The 12,874-nt window shown below is 37.0% G+C and overlaps 1 protein-coding gene across 1 annotated transcript in view; it reads left to right on the top strand.

Moving 5' to 3' along the window:
* The window catches only part of LOC129244327 (sodium channel protein Nach), a 63,253-nt gene that overhangs the window by 30,501 nt on the left and 19,878 nt on the right, over positions 1-12,874 (top strand). The window contains exons 2-6 of the mRNA XM_054881945.1: positions 5,971-6,168; positions 6,239-6,523; positions 8,858-9,094; positions 9,310-9,464; positions 10,331-10,396. Of these exons, the coding sequence (XP_054737920.1) occupies positions 5,971-6,168; positions 6,239-6,523; positions 8,858-9,094; positions 9,310-9,464; positions 10,331-10,396 (941 nt within the window). The remainder of the gene's footprint in view (positions 1-5,970; positions 6,169-6,238; positions 6,524-8,857; positions 9,095-9,309; positions 9,465-10,330; positions 10,397-12,874) is intronic.

The raw sequence follows: 12,874 nt of genomic DNA, 5'->3' as shown, positions 1-12,874 counted from the left end.
TTATTTCATTACTTATCTCTAAAATCGAAAAATTCTGCGTTCGTTCAAAAGTCTGTCAACAATAATGAAATGCAGTTGCCCTAAGGTTGCCGATTTCTAAAGAACATTTTTTCAAATATTGAAATGTTGACCAATATTTGAAAAGCAACCAAATTGAAATGTTGAAACAAATGAAAAATTAAAAAAAATAATAATCCTTTCCTTACGCACCTTGATCCTTGAACCTAACTTGACGTCCCTCGTAAATGTCCGTTTGTGGTTTAGCAGTAAATAAAAAACCTGCTCAGCGGGCATTGGAGTGCCATGGTGAAAAAGTGGATTGCAACTTTGAGCCACAACCAAATGAAAAACGGAATTACAAACAAAGCTTGAGCGGGCATGTGTGGGCGTAAGTATACGAGTATGTGAATGAGTATGAAAAAATGAGGAAAAAGGTGCGGCGAAAAAAATTAAACGGGTTCGCAACGCCAACGGGCAACAGCTGTAGCACACACGCACCCACACACGCACATCCGTGTAATCGCACACCGACACTTACAGAATTTAGTTAGCATTCGCTATGCAGGTTTGATAACAGAAAAAAAGGATATTTCTGGGAAAATCTCTGCGGTGCATATGATAACCCTGCCAACAGACAAACGGGCCAGTTGATATGGCAACAAATACACTGCAATAACCTTGTGCATACACACCAGTGCAAAAGTATAACCTCACTGCAAATTTTTAAAGGATTTGTAGGGGGTTTTAGCGAAGATCGCATAGTGAGAAACAACCGCAAGCACAAGCTGAGAAGAAATTAGATTGCACGCAGGAAGGAAATTTCGCAGATTGTAGTAAAAAAGTTATCATAACTTTGAAGTGACGTCACTGAGGATGAGTTGTGTGAAAAAACTAAGAAGAGAATGTCAAAAGAGCGAAGATTCGAAGTATTGAAAATTAAGTTAGTAGAAAAGCGAATATGAAGAGAAAAGCATTCGGTTTCTATTGACCTCAACTTCATGAAGAATGTGTTGAGTTCACATTAATAATCCAGTTCAGCAAACCGTAATCCACTTATGAAATTCTCTTATCTTTAGCGAATTCAAAACCCATTTGGCTCAAAAAATGCCATTTCTATTGCTTCCCAATATTAATATGAATAATCACCAGAGCCGTTCGGACTGGGCCTGTAAGTCCCTCCATTTGTTTCTACACTCAACAAAAATTGTTCCGAAAATTATAATGTGGTTATAATTTTACACTAGAGTGTACGCGCGTTGAGGTGTGCATCTGAGCTGATATTTCCCATATGTGCCCTTTCACGAGAATGTCCCTGCAGGAAAAAGCGTAACAGGTTAAATCAATTGCCGTTCTCAGTTAGTACGATTTTGTCAATTTCAAGCCAGTCATGACGCGAGCATCGACATCTGTTTTCGGTGTGTGACAGTGCCACGGCAAGAAAAGTGTACCCCAACAATTGTTCCTCTCGCACAGAAATCGAGTGATGACTGCGAAAAGGAGAAATAGAAAGGGGGAAAGGAACTGTGTGGGGGATTTTTTGTTTTGAAAGATTTTCTGCATGAAAAATTTATTCAAAGTCTAAGTTTCAATCGAGATTTGAGAAATGATGCTCATAAAAGTGTTTGTAATACTTTTTGATTTTGTTACTATATTTTCTAGTAAATATTAATTATAAAATTGTATAGTCTTTAGTGTTCTGCTCAAATAATAAATATGTAAAGTCTTCTTCATGTCTGTTAAACTTGTGACAACTCACAAGTATCGATATTTTCTTTTAGAAAGAGCATCGCAAGAAAATTAGTTTTGCAAAGGAGTCGCAATACAAAAAGTATTAGAACCCGCTGATATACCTGCACAATTTTTGCTGAATCAGTGACAGCTATTCCCACAAATTCATCGGATTTCCTACAAGTGCGGCACTATTCGAAATGGTACGCTGAGAGGACTATTGGCTAGGGCTTCAACGTTAAATATTCACTAGCTGGTCAAGTGGAAAAGAGAAAAATATGATTTGGTCATGGTTTTCAATAGAGGCGCAGCAGTTCGAAACCAGTGAGTTTTCATGCAAAGAAGAGCGTCGCATAAAAAGTTAATTGTGTTAAGGGAGTCGTAGTATAAAAACGAGTGGAAATTACTGCTTCAACTATTTCAGCAGCTGGAACTAGAACACAGTTCGGTTTCTCATGCAAAAATTTCGTTAAATTTACTACTCATTTGAATCCTCTGTGAAAGTGAGTGCCAGTTCCAAATTACTAAAAACTCGAAGGTACTAAAGCCCCTTCGTAACCTCCGCGGAAGGGTAGTAGAGATCCTCTGTAGAGTTTAGTGCTACTTGCCAATAATTGACATGGGATCTAGAAAGTACTAGAATTCTTCGGTAGAATTTAGTACTGATGCAGAGAGTACCAGATCTCGTCAGTAGAGTTTAGTATTAATTCCAGACAACCGGGAGGGGTAAAGAAGGTACTAAAGCTCCTCTGTAGAATTTAGTACTAGTTCAGAATCATCAAAATGAAACGCAAAAGATGCCAGATCTTATGTATAAAATTTAGTACTAGTTTCGAACTATTAGAAAGATGTGTAGAAGGTATTAAAGCTCCTCTGCAGAATTTAGTACGAATTCAGAATTACCGATATGTGATGTAGGGGGTATTAGAGCTCTTCTGTAGAGTTTAATGCTACTTCCAGACTACAGAAAAGTGATATAGAAACTACTAGAAACCCTCTGTAGAATTTAGTACAAGCTCAGAAATATCGAAAAAGGGATGCAGAGGCTACCAGATCTCGTCAACAGAATTTAGTACTAGAGTTTCTCTGTAGAATTTAGTACAAGCTCAAAAATATCGAAAAAGGAATGCAGAGGCTACCAGATCTCGTCAGTAGAATTTAGTACTAGTTCCGAACTATTGGAAAGGAGTGTGGAAGGTACTAGAGTTCCTCTATGGAATTTAGTACTAGTTCCAAACTATCGAAAATGTAAAACAAAAAGTACCAAATCCCGTTAGTAGAATTAAGTGCTAGTTCCAGACAACGAAAGAAATATAAATACAATTGGTTTTGTGAAGGTGCCAGATTTTGTCTATAAAATTTAGTACTACTTTCGAACTATTGAAACATGCAGAAGTAGGGGCACTTGATACTTCTTAGAAACCCTCACCATGCAAAATTCACCAGCTGCTTATATAAATAAAAAAACAAATAACGCGCACAAATCACAGTTCTAAATTCATTAGAAGCGCTTCCCTGCAGGGATGCGAATTTGCCTGTGTATGCATATGTTTGCGTGTGACTACTGTCGCTATAGCAACTGAGTGCCACTGGATAATGCGCTCCGTTACATTCATCTTTGCCTTTGCTGCTATAAAAAAATACCAAAATTTTAGCACTTTTTGAGGTTAGAGTTGGAAATTTGAATTAAGCGCTTTGCTGCAACTCTTTATTTTTTCGTTTGTTTTTGGTTTTTGTTTAGAGAAAAGTTTGCGATTCGCTGTGCGGGTATTTTTTTTTTTTTTCGTCGAAAAAAACTCGCAACTGCTGGTATTAGTGAGTAAATGAGCTCAATTTGCGCGCGCATGAAATTCCTAACGCAGATGTGTGCTGTGAGATAAGTTTGTGCAGGTCCATTTAAATTCATTGTGCACAAATTTGCGTTTTTTTGCAAATTTTACTTATATATTTTAAACTTTTTTTCGTTGCTTTTTTGGCATAATAATTCACTGGCACTTTGTTGAAAATATGTAGAGGAGTTTAAAGCGTTTTTGAGTGGCTCTGAAGGTCTCTCATTATTTATTTGAAGTGGAGTTCTTAGCTGGATTTCACAGCTGATCGGGTCGTAGCTTTTCGTTTGATCGAAATTCAATGCGTCTCAATATTTCTTATACTCTTTAATATTAAATAATCTTGGATTTTTAAGTAAAGGGTGGTTAAGTTTCAAAGGCCGATATTAATTTTGAATACAATACAATTTTTTAAAGAAATTGTTGTCATTTCTCTTTATTATGATAATACGGGTATAGCTCAATTACGCATGGAGTAAAATATTGGTCAAATGGCCGCCGTGGCCTCGGTGGCAGACCTCCATCCGATGGTCCAAATTTTTGATGACGCTGAGGCATAATTGAGGTTCTATGCCGTTAATGTGCCGAATTATCTCATCCTTTAGCTCTTGAATTGTTGCTGGCTTATCGATGTACACCTTTTCTTTCAAATAACCCCAAAGAAAGAAGTCCAACGGTGTCAAATCACATGATCTTGGCGGCCAATTGACATCGCCGCGACGTGAGATTATTCGGCCATCAAATATTTTGCACAAAAGAGCCATTGTTTCGTTAGCTGTGTGACAAGTGGCACCGTCCTGTTGAAACCACATATTGTCCACATCCATATCTTCCGATTCGGGCCATAAAAAGTTCGTTATCATCTCACGATAGCGAACACTATTCACAGTAACTGCCTGGCCGGGCTCATTTTGGAAAAAATATGGCCCAATGATGCCGCCGGCCCATAAACCGCACCAAACAGTCTTTGTGAATGCATTGGTTTTTCGGCAATCACTCTTGGATTATCATTCGCCAAAATGCGGCAATTCTGCTTATTTCACTGAGGTGAAAATGTGCCTGAAGATGAAGTGCGCAATATGTATTTTGATTTGAACGCCCGTTTTCATAATAAGCCTGAATAACTTTAACGCCTTGCTCGATTGTGTATCTTTCCATGCTTCAAATTGAGTTAGTCTAGAATTGAAAAATGTCAAATGAAATGCAGAAAAGAACTTGATGTTTAGGTGTGGTTCACATTCAACATCGGCCCTTAAAATTTAACCACCCTTTATAATTCCTATTTTCTTCGAGTACTCCACTAAAAACCATGCAATGGCTACAAAAAAAATTGGGTTCCCCAAATTTATGCACTTCCTCACTTATTATTTCTTAATATTTCTAAAACCATTGCGGAAATATTGTAAAGCGCGTCGGAATGGTGTTTGTTGTTAGAATTCTCAACGCGAGCTTTATGAGCCACTGTGGCGTCCACTTTAGAACTTTCTTCCTTGAAAGGCGATGGTGGTAGTTGCCTTCTAGAGCGCGAGAAATGCACGCGGAAATGCGCTTGTCATGCGTATGTGTGTGTGGCTTTAAATGTGCTTGAATCACTTGCGTATGTATGTGTGTATAATAAATGCTTGTAAGTGCAATAAAAAAATACTAGCAACATTTCGACAATATCTCACATTTGCACTTTGACTATGACTATTTTTTTTTTTTCATTTTTGAGGAAGAGGAGCCATAAAAGCTGGATGGTTGGGCCAAGTGCGCCAAAGCGCTTGAAGTCATTGACTGCCAAATTTGAGAAAGGGTGAATTACAGGCAACACATATTAACACACAAACTCACACACATGCAGCTATAGACAATGCCAATGAAATAGAGAAGTTGTGCATACAAACATACACAACCACATATATGAAATATTTATTCTCATTACGTCAACCAACTTTTGCCATTTTTTTCGCATACATTTTCCAAAAACTGAAAACTTTTGAAATTATGCAATTCACATTTGGTTTTCCCACAACAAAAAAAGAACAAAAAAACAATAATTTTTTATTACTTCCACTTCCATACGAACATTTACAGTTTGTTGACTTGGCTTTTGCCTTTTGCGGCTGTGATTTTTATGAGCAACCAAAAAACGGAAATACTCATAGCATAAATTTACACGCAATAGATTTTTATGAATGCGCGCAAATGTCAGATTTATGACGCCATTTTAGAGCCGGTCATTCACATCACAAAGCGCAGCGGGCATACGTAAAAGGACAAATGCTTAGGGGTAGAAGGGAAAGAGTAAGCACACACGCACTCACACACTCACTCACTTGCTCACTCCCTCCCTCATTTACTCACTAACTCCCAAAGAAACTGCTCACTCTAGCTTTCCCATTTCTCTTCAATTTCGTTGCTCCACCTCCAGAATGCTTTGGCTGGCCTTCATCTGCGTTGCTCTCTTCGCCATCATTTCGTTGAGTAAACGTACTTGGGAACGTTTTCAAACCTCACCCATGGTCATATCGATGGATCGTAATAAGTTGGTGTGGAATACGAGCTTTCCCTCGCTCACTGTATGTCCTCATAAGCGCATCGATGAGTTGAAAGTGGAGGAATATATGGAGTAAGTGAAATTTTATGTGATTATCCTTGTTGTTTATCCATAAGAAACTTTGTAAATTTCATTTGATTAGCTCACACCCAAACATTTTCGAATCTGATCAGGATCGTACTGATTTTCATGTATTTATTGAGAAGTTGGCTCGCCTCACCTATGAAAATATCGAAACTCTGCCGCGTAATAAAACTTTTGGCATATCGAGCAGCAACTATCTGAATTTGCTGTATGAACTCAAATGGAATTTCGAACCGGAAATGAGTAGTGGCGCCGCCGTACAAATGTTCATTTATGAAACACTCACCGAGTTTGGCATTTGCCATTCGGTTAACTCGCTCGTGGCGCGCTATAATTCTTATGAGTAAGTACGATGAATTGTTGTAGTTTTATCTAACTGATTTTGCATTAAAAATATCATTTTTTGTCAGCCTGATAATACTTAGACTTCTGTATTTGCTTTTGCTCATATTTGAGCTGATGTTCTCGCCCCTGCTCCCAGTCCGAGCTTGATCTCCCCTGCCAAAAACTAAGTAATCTCCGTTTGTTTGCAGAAAGTTGAAAATTCCAAGCCTGTCATATCCGGAAGACCGGTTCATCTTCATTACAAGATTCCAATTCCTGAAGATGAATATTGAAGAAATTTATTTCCGGAAGAACACTTCTGTTCGCGCCATTAACCAAGGACTACGAAATGTTTCAATGGCCATATTAACTCATCTTATCCACTACATACCTGAACCTCTTAATATATCATCCAGATAATCCAAAAAAAAATTCTTGGTCAGAAAGACTGGATGCTGCTGAGAGGTGGGACAGTTGTACACATTACAAATGATCACAAACCGGCCACGAATCTTCCATCTAACAAATCCAAAGAAGTATTTTTTTCTAAAACCCTCTTACTCCTGTTTCTTTCCGTCCGAGCATAGCGTGCTTTTCCGAAAAAGGAGAAAGTTAGGCATACTATATCCGAAACATCAGCTGAACTCCATCGCAAGGTTTGAACTTCCGAATATGGATCTTCTAGAAACATATTCCCGAAAGACCACCTTTAAGGGAGCCCTCGTCTAAGGTTTATCAACTGCTTGAATGGCCTCATTAACTCATCCACGCCTGAGTCACCTAGTAGATGATGCAGGTTATTCCACAAAAAGTTTATTGGCTACAAGGATTGAATACTGAAGTGAAGTCTGAAAGTTGTAGGCACTGCAGTAAATAGCAAATCGAATGAAATTTTTCCATCCAAAATGGAAAATAATTCAATAAAAAAATAGTTCTCCTGCTGCCACCTCTTCCTTTTCCGGGTGCTTACATTTTGCGAATCCGGCCTCGATCTTCTTTGAGTGATTCTCATAGAAGAATTTCAAGCACGTCTCTCAACGAGCCTACCCACCAGCCGGATTTTCTCTGATCTTCTTCAGCCTGTCTTGGGCCCTCATGAGCATAGTTAGTACTATTGGCACTAAAATACGGTAAAAACTTTCTACATCACTGCCTCCAAGACTGAAAATGGTAGTGGAAAGGAAGAAGGAGCCTTGGGATTAGAGACGATGATGGCCATGCATTTATGACGACGCCGACGTTCGTAATTAGCCGCAACAAGCTACTGATGAACTTCACCAGATTTGTGATATTTAGACCCGATATATCCGCAGGCATAGCGAAAAAATGAGAGCCCAGATGTCTTAATCTTTGCCAGACGAGAGCAGGGCAGCTGAGAAAAAGGTGTTGAGGTGCTTCCACCTCGTCCTCAAGACAGCTTCTGCAGAACGGACTTGAGGCGATCCCAAGTCTCACCGCATGAACACCTAACGGACAATGTCCGGTAAGGATACTCACCAAATTCGAAATCTGGGGCCTTGTTAGCCTTAGGAGTTCCCGCGAGTGTCCCCAATCTACTCGTGGCCAGAAGGATCTCGCGACCTTGCACGTTTGCACACTAGCCCAGCACTCGCTGAGTTGACTCGATGCCCATCTCTCCAGGAGTAGAACACAGGTTCCTAAGCGAACCTCAATCCTCTCATTTCGCGACGAAACCGTCTCCAAAGATCCCTGTCTAGCCCGCTCATCAACCGCGCAGTTTCCCCTCTCTGCCGTTGTAACCGGGAACCCAAATGAGTCTGATGTCGAAGTATGCAATCGAGAGAGAAGCCAGAAATTCCCCGACAAATCTCGAACGCACAAACAACGAGCCCAAGTCTCTTATTTGGGCAGTAACTACAAGTGCTTTACTTCTTTTGATATACCTGATTTCGATCGAAATTCTTCGCACCTATTATAATAGCAGACATAAAATCAGTGCCTACAGTGACAGCCGAGCTACTTTAAAGGCCTTAGAAGCCGCTGGCACCTCTTTGAAAAAACAAAAATCCAGAAATGTTAGTTGGAGCGGAACTTCGTTGGAATGAATTTCAGCTTGTGTGGCTGCCGCAAAAGCAACGAACTGACTGATGTGTTGGAAAGGATATTCCTATCCTTGCATGCAATCATCAGGCATTGCAAAGTGGCTCACTCTTAGTTCGTTGGAGCATAGCAACCTCTCTAATATCAACTCCATATTTTCGCTTTCCACTTAAGTTATATGTATATTTCTGAAAACCTGTATATATTCAAAAACCAATAATTCCATTTTAACCTCGACTTTAAATTTCTCTCCATCTCTCTCACACACACACAAAATTCGACCTCATGCCAGCTACTGGAAACGCAACGATTGGAGCCTGTTAGATCACGGCGATCGTGTCACCGTGCACCCGCTTGATGGCGAAATCTATGCTCAGATTATAAACCTCTCCACCGCATATGATGTCTACTTTCATGGCGCCGGCGACATACCGAATATATCGAAACAGCGTTACACGTTTCCAGAAACTGACTACACAACAGTGGAACTAATTGCGTTGGAGATCTATACAGCGGAGGAGGCGCGCGCGTGAGTGTTTGAAATAAATGAAATAACTTTTTTTTGAACTGCCTAAAAATATTTACATCATATTTCAAAGTAAAGCTTAGCTGTTTGGAAGCTTTCGCTTGTATGACCGCTTAATTTTAATGGTGGCTGCTTTTAGGCGTCACTTTTTTCTAATAATTTATAATGTTTTTAAAATAAACTAAAATAATTATAATTCTAATAAAATTGCTTCACAGCTTCACCACCAAACAGCGCAAATGTCGCTACCAATACGAGGCTGAGGAAATGCAGACGGTGCCCATCTACAGTTTCAGCCTCTGCCTGGCCGAGTGTCGCATGTTTTTCGCGCTGCGGGTGTGTGGCTGCGTGCCGCATTTCTATCGCAATCAGTGTGAGTGTTCAGTATACAGTTAATTCACGCTTAGAAATATTTTGACCCAATTACGCTTAATGAGCGCTAAAAGCATTATTTTAATTAGAAACGCAAAAAAAGAAATAAAACACAAAAAAGCAAAAACACAAATGCTTACCGTTACAATTATATAATGTTATGCTATGCTGCATTCAAATAACAATTCGCTAAACCAACGCTTTTATGAAAATATCAGTTTCATTTGCATCTGTGTATGTTTGTAATTCGTAGTTGCAAGTGACAACGCATCTATTTGCTAAAAGCCATTGACGCCATTTTGAATATTATACGAATGTTGGTATTTACATTCCGCTTACTTGCTTTTATTGCTTTTTAGTTGTTGTTTGTTTTTTTTTTACTTGTTTTCGTTGTTGTGTTTTTTGCTTAAAATTTTATTTGGCAATTTCACAGTTAACCGCATTGTGTTATTTCCCACAAAAACCTGTAAAATCAGCCAATTATTTTGCCATTCCAACGATTTGGTTATTTTGGCGCCAACACTGCGGCGTTGCTCTCATCCACCGCCATTTTCTTAATGCCAAAATTGCCATATTTGACAATTTGGTCAACTGTGAGCGCAAAACAGTCATTTTTTTTTTGCTGAAAATTTAAGCAGAAAATTAAAGCTTTTTTAATTGGATTCTTTCCTTTTGTACACATGCGCGCACACAAGCATACATATATCGTTAAAATTCCTATGTACTAAATCATTCATAGTTTCGATTTTAAATCGGATTTTCACAATTAACGCTTTCCCCATTGCTTTTCCATTTTAATTTGATGAATGTTTGTGATATATGAAAAAAAACATAAATCAAATCTGACGTTATTTCGGATCATCAAAGTGAGAAATGGACGAGTTTTGCGAATTTGTGATTTCGATGGTTTGGCTTGTTTGGAGGACATAAAAAGTGAGTAATCCTTTGAGTAACATAAAAACAGAAACATGAAAAATAAAAATGTGAGAAAGAGATATGGAAAAACTGTAGATAGATGACTGGATTAATTATAGTGTGTATTTCAGAAATAATTTCAAATACAGGGCGGTTCATTTAGAGAAATATGAAAATATACAAAAAGGTGGCGCATCTACAAAAATGTGAAAATATATAAGCACAAAAAATATATAATCAGAAAAAAGTACAGAAAACCAAATATTAAACTGTATCAACTACAGCGTGTGTTTCAGAAATAATTCCAAATAAAGGGTGGTACATCTAAAGATATGTGAGAATATACAAAAAAAGGAAAAATATCTGGAAAAAAATTAAGAAATGAGATATATAGCTTTATTAATAATAATTAGAACTGTAATTAATAACTGTATTCGAAATAGTTCCTGATAAAGGGTGGTTCATCTAAAGAAATGTGAGAACGTACAAAAATTAAAAAAATAAGATAAGAAAAATAAGAAAGAAGTAAAAAAATCAGATAACTGTATTTATTGCAAAATATATTTTAGATATATTTAAAAAAAAATAAGAAAGAAGTAAAAAAATCAGATAACTGTCTTGCAAAATATTGTTTTATTTTGTTTGTTTTTTTAATTGCAAAATATATTTTAGAAATATTTTCCAATATTGGGTGGTTCATCTAAAAAAATGTGAGAACAAAATCTGTAATTATTGCATAATATATTTTAGAAATATTTTCAAATACAGGGTGGTTCATCTAAAGAAATGTGAGAACGTAAAAAAGAAAAAAAAAGAAAGAAGTATAGAAAATCAGATAACTGTATTTATTGCAAAATAAATATATTTTAGAAATATTTTCAAATACAGGGTGGTTCATCTAAAGAAACATAAAAATGTACAAAATAAATAATTAGAAAAAGTATGACAAGCCAGAAATGTAGCCACAGTAATTACAAAGTTTATTTCAGAATAATTTCAAATAAAGGGTGGTCCATTTAATGAAATATAAGAACATACAAAAACCATAAAAGGAAGTATAGAGAATTAGTTAACTGTATTTCTTGCGAAATGTATTGTAACTCAGAAATATTTACAAATACAGGGTGGTTAATATAGAGAAATACGAAAATATCCAAAAAAATACTAAATGCAAGGAAACAAGAAATATCGGATAACTGTATTTATTGCAAAACTTATTTTAGAAACATTTTCAAATACAGGGTGGTTCCTCTAAAGAAACATGAAAATATACGAAAACAATAATCACAAAAAAGTATGGAAAGCTAGATATGTAACTCATATGTCAATAATACAATTTGTATTTCAGAAATAGTTCCATATAAAGGGTGGTCCATCTAAAGAAATATGAGAATATACAAAACAAAAAATGAGAAAGAAGTATAGAAAGTCGGATATGTAACTGTATTAATTACAAAATTTATTTCAGAAATAATTACAAATACAGGGTGGTTCGTCTATAGAAATAGAAAATTATACCAAAATAAAATTACTATGGGACAGAAGTATGGGAACTGTAATATTTACAGTGCATGCTTCAGAAAAAAATCAGAATACAGGGTGGTCCCTCTAGAGAAATATGAAAATATTATATATATAAAAAAAGTACTTAGCAGAAAAAATCGGGTAATTGTATTACTCACAAAATTTATTTTAGAAATATGTGCAAATAAAGGGTGATACATGTAGAAAAATATGGAATAAAGCAAACAATATTAGAAATAATTCCAAATTAAGGGTAGTCAATCCACAGAAATATGAGAATATTCAAAAAAATTAGCACAAATCATTTTTTTCAAAAGCGATCTACGTCACATGGATAGGTTGAGGTACAAGTAGCAAGGGTGAGCTTACTTAAGGCTTAGACTTTCTTACAATATTGTAGTGGTTTTTTCTATTATGTGAGCTATTGACGACTGCTGTTAACAAGTCCATTCTGCACCACCAAAGTTCTGGATTACACCACAATCTCCACAAATGCATTTGCCAACTTTCTTCTTCTTATCTGCTTCTCTTGCTGAAATTCAGAGGTTTTTCCTGGTCGCCCATACACCACCTAATCTTATAACGGGTACAACTTGACAGACGCCATTCCAATAGTATCCTATAATGCTTTGGCAGCAGTGTTTATGTTGTTTATTATTTTTTTTGTATTTTGCTTTAAGGCGCTGCGAACCGCCAGTTTGTTACTAATGGATTTCCCTACTAAGAAAATCCTTGTCCATAAGTACTTATCTCCAAAACCGACACTTTTTCAACCAGTAGGGCGACCACCTCCATTGTATTTTGATTTTTCATCTTAAGAGTAGAGTGTAAAGAGTCTACGAGCCAGAAGGCTCAACATTTTTGGACCGATAGTAGTTAAATGCACCATGAGCTGAAGGTTCCTTAGCCTGTGCTAAATTTAAAACTGTCAAGTATAATCGGCTGCTTGGTCAGAGTGCCCGGGATTTCACT

Source organism: Anastrepha obliqua, chromosome 4, assembly GCF_027943255.1.
Source record: "Anastrepha obliqua isolate idAnaObli1 chromosome 4, idAnaObli1_1.0, whole genome shotgun sequence".
Classification (NCBI taxonomy): Eukaryota; Metazoa; Arthropoda; class Insecta; order Diptera; family Tephritidae; genus Anastrepha; species Anastrepha obliqua.
Note: the sequence above shows the minus strand (reverse complement) of the source record. Positions and strands in the feature narration are given on the sequence as shown.